We start from the raw sequence: 18,425 nt of genomic DNA, 5'->3' as shown, positions 1-18,425 counted from the left end.
GTGTGTGGGTCTGTATGTGTGTGTGTCTGTGTGTGTATCTGTGTGTTCTGGGAGACAAACTCAGGTCCTCTAGAAAAGCAATAAATGCTCTTAACCTCTGAGCCATCTTATCTTGCGAGGTAGCATTTCTCAATGAACCTGAGCTCATCAGTTCTGTTATCCTGGCCGGCCCGCCACCTAGATCCCCAGGACTAGATTTAGAGAGGCACTTCACAGTGCCCTGCTTTTATGTGGGTGATAGAGATTTGAACTCAGGTCCTCATACTTCAAACACAAACACTTTACCCGGTGAATCAATCCCCGGCCCCGTCTAGAATGACTTTAAAACCGGACGGGGTCTGCACATTTGTAATCCCAACACGCGGAAAACAGAGGAGGATCCAGGCCTAGCAGGATGGTTCAGTGGTTAGGAGCAGCTGTTTCTCTTTCAGAGGAACCCGAGTTCAACTCCCAGCACCCACAGGGTAGCTCACAGCCATCCATAAACGTTTAAGGGCCTAGGAGAGGAATGTTGCTGATTAATGCAATGCATTGTGGGTTGGAATCATCCTGGAGACACACTGTGCCTGTGAAGGTGTTTCCAGAGATTTAACCCAGTTGGGCAGAGCTACCCTGAATGTGGGTGGTAGCATTCCATGGGCTGGGGTCCTGGATGGCATACAAAAGAGACAGTGAGCAGAGCGTCAGGATCCATCTCTCTCTGCTTCCTGACAGTGTGACCAGCTCCTGTGGCCGTGCAAATCTCAAAAACAAACAAAACAAACAAACAAACAAACAAAAAGAAAGAGTTGGATGTTCCACATGAGATAAATTGTAGAAGGTATTCTGCCTTCTAGAACATTCTCTTCCATCCCACTCACCTGATCAAAACCTCTTCAGCCTCCGGGTCTTTCATTCAACCGGCTCTTTCAGATATACCATCTTAGAAGAGCCAGAACTTCTTTGCTTTGAAGTTGTTTTGTTCTTTTTTTTTCCCCCAAACCCATTAGTATCTGTTCCATGGGCTCCTTCTCCCCCCCTAGACCTTTGTATACAGTAGATCCTCAATTAACAAAGGCTTGGGCTTGCAGGCAGAGAAGATGGGATTATAACCTTCAGGACGGCTTTTCCCAAGCAGAGCAGATTGCTACTACCCTAAAACAAGCATAGACTTTGCATGGACCTAGCTTTCTGTGTCTGGCGTAATGTGCCAGCTGCGTCGTGCCTAATGTGGTGTGCCTGGGATGCTGTGGTTGGTGTGTTGTGCCCTGTGTGTCGTGTCTGGTGCGCTGTGCCTTGCGGGGTGTGCCTGACGTGCTGTGCCTGGTGTGGTGTGGCTTGTGTGCTGAGTCTGGTGCCCTGTGCCTTGCGGGGTGTGCCTGCTGTGCTATATTTGGTGGGCTGTGCCGGGTTTGGTTTGCCGGGTGTCCTGTACCTGGTGTGCTGAGTCTGACTTGGTGTCCCTGGTGTCCTGTGGCGGGCCTGCTGTGCCTGGCGTGGTGTGCCCGGTGTGGTGTGTTTGGCCTGCTGTGCCTGGTGTGGTGTCCCTGGCGTGCTGCACCTGGCTTGGTTTGCCTGGCATGCTGTGCCTGGTATGGTTTGCCCGGTTTGGTTTGCCTAGTGGGTTGCGCCTGGTGTGTTGTGCCTCGCGTGGTGTGCCGGATGTACTGTGGTCGGTATGGTGTGCCTGGCATGATGTATCTGGCGCGCTGTGTCTGGCGTGGTCTGCTTGGTGTGGTGCTCCTGGCGCGCTGTGCCTGGCGTGGTGTGGCTGATGAGCTACGCCTGGCGCGGAACGGCGGGCGTGTCATGGCGGCTTCCTTCCTTTGAAGTTGTTTCCTTTTGTTCCTAATCTTTCTTTGTTGTACAAATTTTTTGAGGGGTAGTAGTATGTCTTCCATCTGGAGTCGGTGCGCCTGGGGTGCCATGCCTGGCGTGCTGTGCCCGGTGTGACAACGTAGAAAGCATCAGCAGATTAATCAGTTTAGGTTCAAAATCTGGGAAGACACCAGGCCGGTGGAGAAACAGGACCTCAGGTGGCTGGGTGGGAAGTCGCGCGGGGGCCCCTGGGAGGCTGAGCCCCCGCGGGAACCTCCAGGGGCCCTCGGGGAACTCCTAAACAAACTACAATCCAGATGATGCCCCTGCCACACCCGGACCAGCAGGCAGGAATTTGCCCCTGTGACCTCCCCAGGCGCACTCCTGTCACCATGGCGACCGGCTTAGGGAACAAGCGGCCTGATTGTCCCTGCCCAGCGGGGCAGGTGAAACCCTGGCCACGTGACCGATACTGAGCCAGGTGCGGTTAAGAAGACACTTGCGGCCTCCAGCCTTAACCCGTTCGACTCCCGGCCGCCGCCGCCAGGGTGCAGTGGAGACCTCCCTACCAGCCTGCCACGCACACACACACACACACACACACACACACACACACACACTCTCTCTCTCTCTCTCTCTCTCTCTCTCTCTCTCTCTCTCTCTCTCTCTCTCCTTTTTTTTTTTTCAGTTTTTCGAGACAGGGTTTCTCTATGTGGCCCTGGCTGTCCTGGAACTCACTCTGTAGACCAGGCTGGCCTTGAACTCAGAAATCTGCCTGCCTCTGCCTCCCAAGTGCTGGGATTATAGGCATGTGCCACCATGCCCAGCTCTCTCTCTCTCTCTCTCTCTCTCTCTCTCTCTCTCTCACACACACACACACACACACACACACACACAGCTCCGCCTCAGTAGCACATCTGAGTTGCTGGAAGCCAACCAATGAAAATTCCCTGGTTTGGCCAACAAGCTGGGAAAGGGTGGGCGGCTCTGGAGGGTCCCTCCCCAACATGTCACTCCCAGGGTCCAGCCAGGGAGCTTCCCCCCTTCTCTGTCCTGCCCACAACTTCCTCTGGAACGCTCACCTGGGACCTTCAAACCGACTGGTTTTTCTGCTTGCCAGCTCAGCGTTGAGCAAGCCATGTGACCACAACGCTTGCTCAGGGCCTGGGACTGTGTAGGTCCTCAAGGCCACTCCTGCCACCAGATCTGGGCTATTTGGCTTCGGGGCATGTGGTCAAAGGTGGTGTGCCAGGCTGGGGTGAGCTGGCTAGACAAAAGGTTGAGGGGTCAGAAACTGTTTAACAACATTTCCCAACAGAACTATGAACCCTTCGACTCTGTGGGCTGGTGAGACGGCTCAGAGGATAAAGGCACTTGATGGCAAGTTTATTGTTGTGAGTTCAATCCCTGGAACCCACACAGACAGAGGACAACAGACTTCCTCAAGTTGTCTTCTGACCTCTACATGCAGGCTGTGAAACCTGCATAACCACACAGACAGACAGACAGACAGACACACACACACACACAGGTGGGCACACACACACACACACACACATACACACACAGGTAGGGGAGAGAAACAGAGAGAGATACACAGACATAATAAATACATGTAAAAAAATAAAAACAGTTTAGGTGGGCCGTGGTGGCACACGCCTTTAATCCCAGCACTCGGGAGGCAAACAGATCTCTGTGAGTTTGAGGCCAGCCTTGTCTACAGAGCTAGTTCCTGGACAGCCAAGGCTATGAAAAAACAAAAACAAAATAAAAACAAAAACAAAAACAAAAAAAACCTGTCTCAAAAACCAAAAATACCTATAAAAATATCTCTAAGGTTCCTTCGCAGAATTGGGTCTTAAATCCTAACATTCAGGAGGCAGGAGAATTGCTGTGAGATCGAGGCCAGCATGGGTTACTTAATGAGCTTCAGGGCAGCCTGGGCTGTAGGACCAGACTCTATATTTATTTATTTATTTTATTTTATTGGATTTTTGAGACAGGGTTTCTCTGTGTAGCCCTGGCTGTCCTGGAACTCACTCTGGAGACCAGGCTGGCCTCGAACTCAGAAATCTGCCTGCCTCTGCCTCCCAGAGTGCTGGGATTACAGGTGTGCGCCACCACGCCTGGCCAGACTCTATCTTTAAAAAAAAAAAAAGAGAGAGAGAGAGAAGGAGGAGGAGGAGGAGAAGGAGGAGGAGGAAGAGGAGGAGAAGAAGGAGGAGGAAGAGGAGAAGAGGAGGAGGAGAAGGAGGAGGAAGAGGAGGAGGAAGAGGGGGAAGAAAAGGAGGAAGAAGAAGAAGAAGAAGAAGAAGAAGAAGAAGAAGAAGAAGAAGAAGAAGAAGAAGAAGAAAAACAAGAAAAAAGAGAAGCAGCAGCAACAGCTGGGAGGGGGTGGCGCGTGCCTTTTTAATCCCAGCACAAGAGGCAGAGGCAGGTGGATCTCTCTAAATTTGAGGCCAACCCAGGGTACAGAGAGAGAGAGAGAGAGAGAGAGAGACTTCCAGGACAGACAGCTCTGTTAAACAGAGAAACCCTGTCTCAAAAACCAAACAAATCAAGATAACAAGTAAATAAGTTCGGGTAGAAGAGGGGCGCTGGGAACGTAGCTCAGTTGGTGGGTGAGTTCTTGCCAAGCATGAAGAAAGCCCCAGTTCCCCCCCCCCAGCTCGGCATTAAGCAGTTATGGTGGTACACACCTGTAATCCAGCACTCTAGGAGAGGCTTGAGGATCAAGAGTCAAGGCCATCCACCCTATATGGAGAGAGAGAGAGAGAGAGAGACAGAGAGAGAGAGAGAGAGAGAGAGAGAGAGAGAGAGAGAGAGAGAGAGTTAGTCTGAAGACTTGTTGCTCTTTCAGAGGAGCTAGGTTCAATTTCCAGCACCCACATGGTGGTTCACAACCATCTATCCATACACCAGGGGATCCACTGGCCTCTGGCCTCCCTGGGCGCCAGACACGCACATGGTACACAGACATACATGCAGGCAGAGCACCCATATGATACAACGATAAATTTAAAAAAAAATGAAATAGCCGGGCGGTAGTGGCACATGCCTGTAATCCCAGCACTCTGGGAGGCAGAGGCAGGCAGATTTCTGAGTTCGAGGCCAGCCTGGTCTACAGAGTGAGTTCCAGGAGAGCCAGGGCTGCTATACAGAGAAACCCTGTTGCGGGGGAAAAAAAAAAAAAGTAAAATGAAAATAGATAAACCTACAAGCAAATTCAAGGAAAGGAAAAAAAGAAAAAGACAGAACTCTCCCAGACTTTGAGTCGCAGCGCTTAGGTGTCCCCGTCCAGTGGCTAATAACTAATAACTCTCTGTAGCCAACAGGTTGAGCACACTCAGCCTAGTAAGGATCCCTTGTGAGCTCAGGATAGAACGAAGCAGCTGTGTCGGCCCCTTCCGCAGAGGGAATCCCGGAGTCGGAACACAGCCTGTTTCAGCCTTGTCCTGAAGGGTGGAGGATGGGCGGCCAGTGTATCCCTGTCAGTCTCCTGTTGGTGGGTATCTGACCGGAAGAAAGTTTTGCCTAGGTATCTCTCCAGCGCTCTTAAGTACTCCTTTTTTTTTGTGTAGGGGACTAGAGTTTGAACTTATGAATTAAATAGGCAAACACTCCACCACTGAGCTGTATTCTTTTGTTTTTTTGTTTTGTTTTTGTTTGTTTGTTTGTTTGTTTGAGACGAGGCCTCTACAACCCCGACTCTCTGGGAATTTACTATGTAGACCCTATGTGCACCGCGTGCATGCAGTACCCCTGGAAGCCAGAAGGGAACATTGGATACCCTGGAACTGGAGTTTACAGACAGTTGTGAGCTGCTATGTGGATGCTTAGAACTGAAGCCGGTTCCCGTGGAAGAACAGTCAGAACTTGTGTCTGTTGGGCCCCAGCCCCTTGGAGATCCTTTAGGAGAATTTTACGATAGTCAAATCCTTTGTGAATATGGCCTAGAAATGAGTAGTGTAAGGCTGGGTGTGGTGGTGCACGCCTGCCTTTTGTCCCAGGGATGCAGAAGCAGGAGGATCTTTGAGATGGAGGCCAACCTAGTCTATTGGGGCTACACAGAAAAACCCTGCCTTGGAAAAAAAAGTTAATATGAGGGATACTTGGTGACAGAGACAGCAGTTAACCTCGTATCGTAAAACGGGTAGGCTCGGTGGCACAGGTTTATAATTCCAATTATCCATGGGGCTGAGCGAGAGGGTCAGATGTTCAAGGCCTGTATGGGCTGATTAGTAAGACTCTGTCTCAAAGTAAAAAGTAAAAAGAAAAAGAAAGGGCTAGGTGGCCCTCAGTCCAATCCTCGGCACCATTCAAAAATAAAAAGATGGACTGAGGACATGATTCAGGGCCCACTCTTGCCTTGCCGAGGACCGTGGTTTGATTCTTAGCACCCACATGGTGGCTCAACGATCGTAATTCCAGTCCCTGGAGATCTGATGTCCTATCCTGGTGCATCCAGGCACCAGACAGGGATGTTGTACACAGGCATACATGCAGGCTAAGCACATAGACACGACATGTGAAATAAAGTAAAACACATCTAAAGGTCACAGGATTGTAGAAGGAAGAAAAGCCACACTCGCTCTATCATGTGCAAATCTAGCCAATGATATATGTAGATATGCAACATATGAGAACGGGAGGAACAGAAACGCTGAATAGGAGTGATATGAGTGTGGAGGGGGTGGCGCACACCTCTAGTCCCAACACTCGGGAGGCAGGGGGTTCTCTGAGTGTTAAGCCAGCATGGTCTATAAAGTGAGTTCTAGGACAGTCAGGGCTACACAGAGAAATCCTATCTCAAAACGAAGGAGGAGGAGGAGAAGGAAGAAGAGGAGGAGGAAGAGGAGGAGGAGGAGAGGAAGAAGAGGAAAAGAGGAAGAAAGGAAGAGGAAGAGGAAGAAAAGAAAGAAAGAAAGAGAAAGAAAGAAAGAAAGAAAGAAAGAAAGAAAGAAAGAAAGAAAGAAAACTAAATACAGGCCCCGAGAAGGGGCTGAATGCAGGCGTTGCACACAGGAAATGGAAGGCCACATAAAGATAGCTGTTTTCTAGTTCTGACTCTTTCACAGATCTTTTGGTGTTAGTGAGTACGTGCAGAAAGTGTATTTTTGATACGGAAAGTATAAAATTTAATGTGTGAGAGGAACTTATTTATTTACAAATCACTCTATAACAAAGCTTCTGTTCAATAGACAAAAAGATATATGAGACAGACAGGTGTGGTGTTGAAGGCCTATCTATGACTCCTGGAGCTCAGAGTGCAGAAACAGCAGGATCATGCATGACTTCTGGACCAACACACAGATGTGAGGTCAGCTTGGGCTGCATATTGATATCCTGTCTCAACAAACAAAAATAACAGTCAGAAAGGTACATCTTGGACTCCCAGCATCTAGGAGATAGAGGCAGGAGGATCAGGACTTTAAGGCCATTCTCAACTACAGGTAAAGTTTGAGGCCAGCCTGGGCTACATAAGATGTTATCTAAAAAGCAAGCAAAACAACAACCAAAAACAAGTTGTCAGGTGTAGGCACATATCTTTAATTTCAACACTCGGGAGACAGAGGCAAGTGAATCTCTGTGAGTTTGAGGCCAGCCTGGTCTACATAGTAAGTTCCAGGACAGTCAGAGCTGTATAATAGACCCTGTCTCAAAAACAAACAAAGCAGGCTGGAGACTGAGGCGTTAAGAGCACGTGATGCTCTTGCAGAGGGACTGGATCATGGTTCCCAGGACCTGCACGGTGGCTTACAACCTTCCGCAATTCCAGTTCCAGGAGATCCCAGGCCTTCCTCTCAACTCTGAAGACATAGGGTGCAGGCGTGGTACACAGACATAAATGCAAGCAAACACTCAGACATATAAAGCAAAATAAATAAATCTCTGTGTGTGTGTATATGTGCCTAGGCAACTAGTGGGGGGAGGGGCAGGAAGACAGACACCTACGTTGACAAAGAACAAAAGAGAACCAAGAGCCAGAGGCTTGGTGCCCTGCTGAGGATGCTGGGAAGGTTTGAAGTACTACTTGGAATTCAACTTCAGTGACAAGGAGTCCTGAAGGCTCCCCTGCAGATGCGTTTGCTATGACCAAAGCAGCTTCGGAACAGCTAAAGGATGGACCGCAGCAGAAAAAAAAAAACCCAAAAACAAACAAACAAACAAAAAAAACCCCCACGATTTTCCCTAGACTATGAGAGGGCAGGGGACAGGCTTCTTATAGGAAATGATGTCAGTGCAGAATGGGGTGCGTTCTGGGCAGAGGGTTGCACCTCTCTACTAAGAATGTTAGTACTCATAGAGAACCTCTTGCCTCTGCCTCCCATACGTGGGATTAAAGTCGTAGCCACCACCTCTGGCCCGGAGCCATCTCTATTAAGTGCAGGTAACTACAGTACAAAACCCTGGCCAAAGGGTTTGATTCTGGTTTTTCAAATTGACCCGAACCAGGAACGGAAGACAGGACCAAGACTCTGGTTCTGCTTGTTGGACCAATCTTTTGCCCTTTCTGCATCTCAGTTTACCGATTGGGGGAGGAGATCGATATCAACCTCGAAAGCCCCTTCCTCCTAGCTGTTTCTTGTGAGGGGACTAAGAGAAACAAAGCACTCGTGCTCTGGAGAGCCTGACAGGGCTCCCAGCTATGGAGCATGGCGCCAGAGAGCTGGCGGGAGCTGGAACAAGTCACTCCTGGCGCCTCCTGACCATACCGGCGGCACCGAGAGCCTGGCATCCACCCAGGGCGGTGCCTGAGGACTGAGGAGTAGGCCAGGTGGGGTCGGCTCGCCAGCCGAGAAAGGACGTTCTCAGTTAGCCAGGGACACGCCCCACACTTGCGCCTTGAACTGAGGACCTCTGATCGCTAGTAAGGGAACACATTAAAAAAAAACAAACTACGAGCCTCTTAAAAGAAGAGGCGTGGCCTGCGACGTTGTCAAGGGGCTCAGGGAGGTGGGCACAGAACCCGGCCGGATTACGTAATGGTGCAAAAGCTGGCGCCAGAATCGGGTGGCTCCGCCCAAGGCGTGGCCAAGGAGCCAAATTCCCGGAACTGCAGTTTTAAAGGTTGCGAAACAGCGTAAGTGTCCGCCCAGGTTTTCTTACAGTTCCGCCCGTGGTAGGGCGTGGCCAACGAGGCGAGCTCTCAGACGCTCGCAAAGTGGGAATTACGTAGTGATGCAGGAGGCGGTCCCAGAGTGCCCCGTGGCTCCGCAAAGGTGTGGCCAAGGAGCCCATCTCCGGGTACCTGACTGTGGCTACGGCAGTTGATGGTGCAAAGAACACGCTAGTGGGGTGGTCCCGCCCCGGGCGTGGCAGGAGTTCACAGGTCTGAAGTGGCTTGTATATTGCCCAAGAGGAGGGACCAGTCTCAAGCAGCACTACCCAGGGTCCTGGTCAGGAACGCAGGGTCTGCAGGAATTGCGTAATGGTGCAAGGGGGCAGGGCTAGTGTCGCATGGCTACGCCCAGCCTGTAGTCAAGACCGCCAGTCTACAGACCGGGCTCAAAGCGGCTGCAGGAAATGCGTAGCGTGCAAGGGCTGGGGCCAGCACTTCTGACGGCTCCGCCCAAGAAGATCCTGCTTCGGAAGGGGGCTGAACTGAGCTCCCGGAGTACGTTAGGCCACGTGACCTAAAGTGGCGCCTCGATGGGGGCGGGGGGATAGGCGGAGCCCTAGTTGGAATAGACAGGGCTCCGGGAGGTGGAGTGTTCGCGGGACCGCCCTAGGAAGCGCGCTTTGCCGGCTGTGGGCATGCTCCGCTGGGCACGAGCCTGGAGGGTCCCCCGTGGGATACTCGGTGCCTCCTGTCCCAGGCGTTCGGCAGTTCCTGTCACGTTCAGTAGCAGCCGCAGCAGTGGCCAAGGAAACGCCGATCCGAGGTCAGTCAAGGACACCGGGGAGGGTGGGCCTCCACTGGTCCACTTCGCACGCGGTCCAGCTGGCCCCGCCCCTCCTTTGGCCTCGCCCCTTTTCTCCCTCACTCTCCCCTCCCACCCCCTTACTCTATGGTGGCCCCCACCGTCTAGGCCGCTGCCGCTGTCCTATAATCTTCTAGATGGAGACTCGACACTCCCAGCCATCGTCTTTTTGCATGGACTCTTCGGCAGCAAAACCAACTTCAACTCCCTCGCCAAGGCCATGGTTCAGAGGACCGGCAGGAGGGTGAGCTTCCGGGTGGGCGGAGCTTGGGTGGGCGGGGGCTAAAGGCTGAGCGCAGTGGACCGAGAGTTTCAATCACTCAGGTCTGGCCTCTGGCTGATAGATGAAAAGTTTCAGTGCACAGTAAACTGGAAAACATCTATGAAGAGGCCTGGTCTTCATATGCAAGATGCCCCACAGTTAGTCCCTTTATGTTACCGATCTCCACAGGGACAATTTTGTGGTACCTCTCGGCTGACTCAGTACCTGTGGCTCTTCTCTGCTCACCCACCCCCACCCCTTACTATAAACCTTTCCAGCCCAGAGGCTTCCTTTCCCCCAGCTTCTCTTTCCTCTATAACCCAGCCATTGAAGTCATTTGCTCCCTTGGTACTCCGATCCTCTATTGGTCCGCGTGCCCCCTCTCCTTAGCACCTAAAGTTATCATTTGACCGTCACATCCACACCCTGGCACGTGCTTGCACAAACATAACTTGCACACGAACATACATGCATACATGTGTGTATATAATAAAATAAAGGTGTATGTTACATAGAAACTAAGGAAGTTGCTCAAGATTGACCTCTGGCCTCCACAGGTACATGAGAAATGTATGCTCGCGTGTGCCTGTGCCCATGCCCGTGTCCACGCGCACGCGCGCGCGCGCACGAACACACACACACACAATTATGTTTCCAGACTTCTCTTTCTGGCTGCTCCGTAGTCCCTACCAGGCTTTTGGTTGTCCGTAATCAGAGTAACAGCATCCGTATTTCATCCCCATCCCAGGTGCTGACAGTGGATGCGAGGAACCACGGTGACAGCCCCCACAGTCCAGATGCGAGCTACGAGGCCATGAGTCAGGACCTTCAGGGCCTCCTCCCGCAGCTGGGCCTGGCGCCCTGTGTCGTCGTCGGCCACAGCATGGGAGGGAAGACAGCCATGCTGTTGGCACTGCAGAGGGTGAGGGACACCTTTCTGGGTCCTCATAACACACTAATAATAGCTCTAAGTATCCCATGGATAACGCGGGACTCCTTTGTGCCTTGGATGGCCAGGCTCCAGAAACTCAGCTGGAGCCTCAGAGTTTGTCTGGGACTTGCTCTGGTCTGATTCCGTCTCACAGCCAGATCTCGTGGAGCGGTTGGTTGCCGTAGACATAAGCCCGGTAGGAACCACACCTGGATCACACCTTGGAAACTTCATAGCAGCCATGAAGGCTGTGGAGATCCCAGAGAAGGTGCCACACTCCCAGGCCCGAAAACTGGCCGATAAGCAGCTTACTTCCGTTGTCAAGGTGACACACACTCCCCGCCCACCCACCCCCTTTCCCCATGGTGTTGTGGACTAAGATATGTCAGTGGTGGGTAGGTCTCACAGGGAGCCCCTTCACAGCCGCCAGATCTCCCCACAGGAAGCGGGCGTCCGGCAGTTCCTCCTCACTAACCTGGTGGAGGTGGATGGACGCTTCTCCTGGAGAGTCAACTTGGATACTTTAGCTCAGCACTTGGACAAGATTCTGACCTTCCCTCAGCACCTTGCATCCTATTCGGGGCCAACGCTCTTTCTGCTTGGTGGAAATTCTCCATATGTACAGTAAGCCGGTGTGGGACCACAGGAAGGGGCGGGCTTTGCCCACCTCCAGCTGTGGGAGGCTGCGTGGGTTGGGGGCGGGGCTTCGGCGTGGGTTGGGGGCGGGGCTTCAGCGTGTGGGGGATCTGGTATCTGGGAGCCTGGCAACGCGGCTGGGCATGACGACTGGGCATGACGGCTCATGCTCCCCCATTCTCTCCTGTTCTCTCCCTTCCTCTCTCTCCCCCAACCATCCTCTCCATTGTCTTCCTTAACCCCATCTCCACTGGCTTCACTATGGTGGCCAGACCCAGCCACCACTCAGAGATTAGGCGCCTCTTCCCTCAAGCCCAATTTCAGACCGTGCCTAATGCCGGCCACTGGGTCCACAGCGACAAACCCCAAGACTTCATGGATGCTGTCACCGGATTCTTGGCTTAAGAAGTGGCTCCTTGGAAGATCGGGGGTGGGGGGAGGGGCTCTAGGCTTGGGAGCTGTGCCGCCTGTCCCTTGCTTCTGCACAGAAAAACTCCGGGGGGGGGTCACTGAGAGGGTCCAGGGGTACAGAGGTGGCCCGACACTTTAATGAATAAAGACAGTTCCCTTAAAGTCCTGGATCCATTTTTACCACCGTCGCCCCCACTGACTGGAGAGTTGGATCCAGGAACTCCTGCCTGCGCCTGTCTTCTCCTGTGCTCCCAGAGTGCCTCGGGACTCCCCCTGCAGCTGACTCCGCACCCGCTCTCGAACCATATGTTGCATGTCTTCCTGGGCACAGGGGAGAGAGAGCAGGTCCGAGGCAATCCCTGGGGGGAGGGGGGGACGGAAGGGGCGTCTTCCAAGTCTCCCACGTCAGAGGCCCCACCCTACCTCCCAGGCCTCCACCTCCTGTTTCAGCCTCAGTTTCTCCTGCAGGACTTCCAGCAGCTGAGCCTCCACGGTGCGCAACCTGGAGCGACAGGAATCCAGTTCCTCTTCCACCGCTCGCTTCCTGCAGGCGGCAGGGAAGGGTGGGTGGGGGAGCGGGGTGCTAGTGGCTGTCTTCTGGAGATAGAGGAGTCTCCCCCACTTCCCTCCCCCTCCCCAGCCCCACCCGAGTTTCTCTCACTTAGCAATGGCTTCATCCCTCTCCTGCAGTACTCGCTCCAGGGAAGGCTCTGCCCGGGTGTCCCCCAGTGCTCCTGCCGCTTGGGATTCTGGGTTCTGTTGGAGGGTGATGGAGGAGGAGGCTGTGACCTGGGACTTGTCCGAGTGAGAAGCCTCACCCCGGGTCCTTCTGCCCTGCCCTGCCTCATACAATTCCCACTCAGTCTTAACCACCCTTGGCCTCCAGGGGGTGCTGCGCCCACATCTTGTAAAGCCTCACGGGACCCTTAGTCCGGCTAACTGGGAAGTAGCCGGGGGACTTTGGGTCTTATTGAGGAACTGCCTGGTTCAGCAGAATGGACAGTGTTCTCAGCTTCCGAGGAGGAAGGGGTTCCCACACAGCCCTATGGAAACCATGTTGAGCCGTCTGGGGACGCTTACCTTTCTATGCTCTTAGAGAGTCGAGGCCTGGTGACTGAGACTCTTGTCAGTTGGTTGGGGCTAACAGAGCCCTTTGCCCTTCCAGGCAAGGCACTCCCTAGCAGACTCCACCTACCGGGAGGACAGCCTGGGGCAAGGAGCAAATGCACTTCCCTCTTACACCTTGGAAGGCCCCAAGCCTTTCCCCCAAGGCTTGCCGGCCGTCGCCTCCAGGGGGCGCTCCACACATGTCACACAATAGGCAAGGATGGCAGACAGCCTAGGTTTAGTTCAGCTGTAAGGCCGAGCATGAGGCGGACCCCCAGCACGAGGGGCTGACTCTTCGCTAGCTCTTCAAGGGATCTTTTACCCCCAGAATTCTTACCCTACCTTAAGAAGGAAAAAAAAACAAACCCTCAAGGTGTAAGGCATGGTTACCATTTTTTTTTCTTTTTTTTGTTTTGTTTTGTTTTCAAGACAGTTTCTCTGTGTCACCCTGGCTATCCTCTGCAGACCAGGCTGGCCTTGAACTCGGAGATCCACCTGCCTGTGCCCTCTGAATGCTGGGATTAAAGGCATGTGCCACCACTGCCCCGTTCATTCCCAATAGCTTGAATACCTACCTTCCCTTACTTCTATTACTAGGTTATCCCAAACGTGCAGTGCCTGGGAAGACGTCTAACTGAACCACCGCATTTCCAAGCTAAGGGACTTTTGTTTTGAGACACGGTTTTCTTGTGCGACAGCATGGCTTGACTCTAAAATGTCGTGTAATTCATACTGGGAATAGAAAAATACTTTTGAGATTTTGAACATCTCTCTCCTTTCTTTCATTTCTTTGTGTAATGCTACTTAAGGAATGAACACAGGCACATGCATGTGCTGAGCAAGTGTTCAGATGCCTAGCCACGCCCCATGTTCCATACCCTAATCTACTGATTCTAGGCAGGGGCTCTACCGCTGAGCCATGCCCCCAGCCCCTCCCTGGGGGATTCTAGGCAGGGGCTCTACTACCGAGCCACGCCTCCAGCCCATAGTATACCGTTTTGTATAAGAGACTGAGCATCTCACCAACCTTGAGTTGGATAGTGGTACAGATTTTTTTTTCTTCTAACTTTGGAGATGGTATGAAACAGGATTTCTCAGTGTAGCCTTGGCTATCCTCTGTAGACCAGGCTGACCTTGAATTTGGAGGAACCTCTGCCTCCTGAGTGCTAGGATTAAAGGTGCCTGGCTCCTGTTTGATCCATTTCTTTCTTTCTTTTTTTTTTTTTTTTAAAGATTTATTTATTATATGTAAGTACACTGTAGCTGTTTTCAGACACCGGAAGAGGGCGTCAGATCTCTTTATGGATGGTTGTGAGCCACCATATGGGTGCTGGGATTTGAACTCATGACCTTTGGAAGAGCAGTTGGTGCTCTTACCCGCTGAGCCATCTCTCCAGCCCCATTGATCCATTTCTTTAAGGAATTATTTATTTTATGTATGTGAGCACACCAGAAGAGGACATCGGATCCCATTACAGATGGTTGCGAGCCACCATGTGGTTGCTGGGAATTGTACTCAGGACCTCTGGAAGAGCAGTCAGTGCTCTTAACCACTAACCAATGAGCCATCTCTCCGCCTGCCCCCACCACTACTCCCCCCCACACCCCCTTGCCCTTTTGAGACAGGGCTTTTGATTTTTTTGTTTGTCAGGCATGGTGGTGCACACCTTTAATCTCACCATGTGGGAGGCAGAGGCAGACAGATCTTTTAGTTTGAGGCCCACCTGGTCTACAGAGCTAGTTCCAAGACAGCCAGGGCTACACAGAGAAACCCTGTCCGAGGGGCAGAGGGGAACCTAGTTCAGCGCAACTCAATAGTTAGTGTCAGCTCAGACTTGGTGAGTTTGACACCAGGCAATTTATTTTAAGTATAAACACAGTACAATCGGGGGAAGGGGAGTTCCCTGGTGTTGCACAAGTCCATGTTCACAAGGAGGCAAAATTACATTGAAATTCTTCTCAAAAAGACATGGAAGTTGCTTTCTAAAGATAGGACATACGTGTTATCTTTTTTCCTCCTCCTCTGAATTCTGTGGGCACCTGCTCTACTCTGGTAAAACGCTCATACACATTAAAAAGCAAAGGGATTTCTTTACTCCCCCCCCCCCCTTCATTTGTGTCTCCTCGTGCCTTATGGAGAACATTCCTTTCCAGTGCAGGGAGGGATAACCCAGTGGTTAGGAGACCTCCCTGCAAAGAACCAGAGTTCAGTTCTCAGCACCCTTGTCCGGTGGCTCGAAACTGCGTCCTTGCAGTTCCAGAGGATCCGGTGCCTCCAGGGCATCCATGCACACAATAAACACCTTGGAGGTGTAGCTGCCCGTAGAGAACCTGCCAAGAACCCCGCCCTAGTGAGGGGTGGCTTCGCAAAGTGGGCATGTATGAGGCTCTGGGTTTTATCCCCAACACTCAAAAAACACACTGGGGGAGAAGGCGTTCTCTTCCTTCTCCAGGCGCATACAGCCCCTCTGTTACCGTCTTGTCACTGGCAGCGAGGGTGTCACTGCCAGGGTGTCTGCCACCAGCTGGAGAGCTTCTGAAGGGAAGGCGGCAAGACAAGCAAAGCAGTACCACCGTTGGCCTGAAGGTGGCAGCAGTTCCCACGAGCAAAGATCCCCTGAGCTGCTCCTACTCCCCCAGTGTGTGAAATGGAAACCCTGCCCAGGGTGCTTGACAAAAAAATCCCCAGGGTTCTTTTGTAAAAAGATCTGCTCATCTGATCCTGCATATGTTTTCTCTCCACTCTATCGACACCTCTGGAATGAAGGGACATGACCCAGTGTGGGTGGTGGTGGCAGCGTCTCTGGCCTATAATCCCAGCATTGGCGAGGGGGAGCCGAGGAGGGGGTGGGGGAAGGGGATTCAAGGTCATCCTTGGTTACATATCAAGCTAAAGGCCATAGCAGGCATAGCGGCCAAGCCTTTAATCCCAGAACTCAGAGGCAGAGACCAGCCTGGTCTACACAGCGAGTTCCAGAATAGCCAAGGCTACTCAGAGAAACCCTGTCTCAAGAACCCAAAAGGAAGGAAGGAAAGGAGGGATGGAGGGAAGGAAGGAAAGAAAGGGGAAAGAGGCTAGCCTGGGGTAAATGAGACACCGACGCTGCAGGTGTTTTCCAGCCCAGCCCTTATCTGAATTTCAGGGCACGCTTGTCGGCTGGCTTTCCCTTGGAGCTGTAATGGGGAGCTCAAATTTAAGAATACCAACTGCAGTCCAATTATCCTTTACCCCGCGGCATCCTAGGCCCTCTCCCTCCCCTCCCCCTCCCCCTCCACGTCTGCTCGGCCCTGTGAGATAGGCACCCTAAATGTCCTTGGCTGTTCTGGAACTCACTGTGTAAACAAAGCTGACCTTGAACTAGGTTGCTGTCCTGCATTTGCCTTCCCAGTATTAAGGTTAAAGGTGTAAGCCACGCACAGAGTTCTATTTTGAATTTTAAAGTACACGGGTATTTTGCCTGATGCCTATGAAGGCCGAAGGCCGGGAGAGGGGGTCAAATTCCCTGAGCTACCCTTCCAGTAGGAGCTGAAAACTAAACCCAGGTCTTCTAAAAGATCAGCAAGTGCTTTTTTTTTTTTTTTTAAATCTGTCTGTCTATTTATCTATCTATTGGGTTTTTTTCAAGACAGGGTTTCTCTGTGTGTTCATTTTGTTGTTGTTATTGTTGTTGTTGTTGTTTTATTGATTCATTTGTTCATTTTGCAGCAGGGCTTCTCTGCATAGCCCTGGCTGTCCTGGATCTCACTCTGTTGACCACTCTGGCCTCAAACTCAGAAATCCACCTGCTGCACGCTGAGATTAAAGGCGTGCGCCACCACTGTTTGGCTTTGTTTTCTTTTTAGTTTTGTGCATGTGTGTCTGTGCACATGGGCGTGGGTGCCCATGGAAGCCAGAGATGTTGGATCCCCTGGGGTTGCAGTTACAGGTGTTTGTGAGCCACTCCTGTTGGATTGGGGATTGAACTCAGCTCCTCTGCAAGAGCAGTGCGCTCTGTTAGCCACTGAGCCATCTCTCTAGGTCCTGGACCGCCTTAAAATAATCACACACACACTCACACACACTCACACGCACACTCACACACACACTCACACACACACACTCACACACACACACACTCACACTCATACACACTCACTCACACACACTCACACACACACACACACACTATAATAAAAGCATCTACCTATCTATCTATCTGGTTTTTTTGAGACAGGGTTTCTCTGTGTAGCCCTGACTGTCCTGGAACTCACTCTGTAGACCAGGCTGGCCTCAAACTCAGAAATCTGCCTGCCTCTGCCTCCCTAGTTCTGGGATTAAAGGCGTGCACCACCACCGCCTGGCCTATCTATCTGTTTTTTGAGGCAGGGTTTCTCTCTATAGCCCTGGCTGTATTCTGGAACTTGCTTTGTACACTAGGCTGGCCTGGAAACTCACAGAGATCCACCTACCTCTGTCCCCCAAATGCTGGAACTAAAAGGCATGCGCCACGACTGCCTTGCAAAGCTTTTTAAAGAAAGATAATACCCATTATTCAAACACTGAGTTCTGCTGGCCCCGCCTTCAGTAGATATCTACAATGTATCTCTGTCTTTCACCGTGGTCTCGGCTGTCTGTCACCTGCCTTCAGGACACATCCCTGCACCTGCCCTCAACCCCTGTCAGCCTGTTCTAACCTGAAACAATCCTCGTAAAGCCTGTGGTGGATGCTGTGTGCCTCTTCCTCTCCCATCCCCACCAGCAGCAGCCCAGTTCCTCTGGCTTCATCTCTTCCGAGGTCTTCTTTACCCACAATGCTTCGGGCTTCCTCCCTTCCCTGATGTTTCCACAGACACACTTCCTTGTCATTGCCGTTCCCCACCCCACCCCCTGAAATTTCTTCAAAAGCTTCTTCTCAGCAGAGACCATTAATTTCCAGTGGGAGAGGGGCTGGGCATGATGTTGCAAGCCTTCAGTCCCACTCAGCATTGGGAGGCAGAGGCCAGGGGGCCAGCCTGCTCTACATAGCAAGTCCAGGAAGTCCCTGGGCTACATCATGAGATTCACTTTGGGCTACATGAGAGTCTGATTGATTGATTGATTGATTGATCGATTGATTTTATGTTTTAGCTTTGAAAACAATCTCTGTGTGTAGCACTGGCTGTCCTGGAACTTGCTCCGTATGTAGATCAGGATGATCTCAAACCCAGTGATCCCTCTGTGTCTGCCGAAGGAGTGCTGGGATTAAAGATGTCCCCCACCACGCCTCCTACCTAGTTGAGACTCTGAGTTAAAGAATATAGACATCAAAAGGAATTGGACAGGTGGGGGTAGAGGGGGGTTGGCTCAGTCAGTGAAGTGCTTGTTGTTTTGAAGTGT

At 51.9% G+C, this 18,425-nt stretch overlaps 1 protein-coding gene and 1 long non-coding RNA gene across 2 annotated transcripts; one reads left to right on the top strand and one right to left on the bottom strand.

Annotated features, from left to right (window-relative positions):
* Window positions 1-9,456: 9,456 nt before the first annotated feature.
* On the top strand, window positions 9,457-12,011 carry Abhd11 (abhydrolase domain containing 11). Its single transcript, XM_052168415.1, has 6 exons — window positions 9,457-9,683; window positions 9,831-9,966; window positions 10,733-10,906; window positions 11,070-11,240; window positions 11,358-11,539; window positions 11,824-12,011. Exons 1-6 carry the CDS (start codon window positions 9,556-9,558, stop codon window positions 11,954-11,956), a joined length of 924 nt encoding a protein of 307 aa, XP_052024375.1. The 5' UTR covers window positions 9,457-9,555; the 3' UTR covers window positions 11,957-12,011.
* Window positions 12,012-12,077: 66 nt separating this feature from the next.
* Window positions 12,078-13,296, bottom strand: LOC127672948 (uncharacterized). Its single transcript, XR_007975044.1, has 4 exons — window positions 13,043-13,296; window positions 12,624-12,718; window positions 12,386-12,506; window positions 12,078-12,283 (listed from the first exon to the last, which is right to left on the bottom strand). It is a non-coding gene; the product is annotated as an uncharacterized LOC127672948 (long non-coding RNA).
* Between the last annotated feature and the right edge of the window lie 5,129 nt (window positions 13,297-18,425).

The sequence above is a fragment of the Apodemus sylvaticus genome, chromosome 22 (genome assembly GCF_947179515.1).
Source record: "Apodemus sylvaticus chromosome 22, mApoSyl1.1, whole genome shotgun sequence".
NCBI classification, from domain to species: Eukaryota; Metazoa; Chordata; class Mammalia; order Rodentia; family Muridae; genus Apodemus; species Apodemus sylvaticus.
This window is presented reverse-complemented; position numbering and strand designations above follow the sequence as displayed.

Coding starts and splice junctions, on each gene's coding strand:
- Abhd11 (XM_052168415.1), top strand. CDS start 9,556: ATGCTCCGCTGGGCACGAGCCTGGAGGGTCCCCCGTGGGATACTCGGT. Junction 9,967..10,732: donor TTCAGAGGACCGGCAGGAGG/GTGAGCTTCCGG, acceptor TCCCCATCCCAG/GTGCTGACAGTGGATGCGAG. Junction 11,241..11,357: donor AGCTTACTTCCGTTGTCAAG/GTGACACACACT, acceptor ATCTCCCCACAG/GAAGCGGGCGTCCGGCAGTT.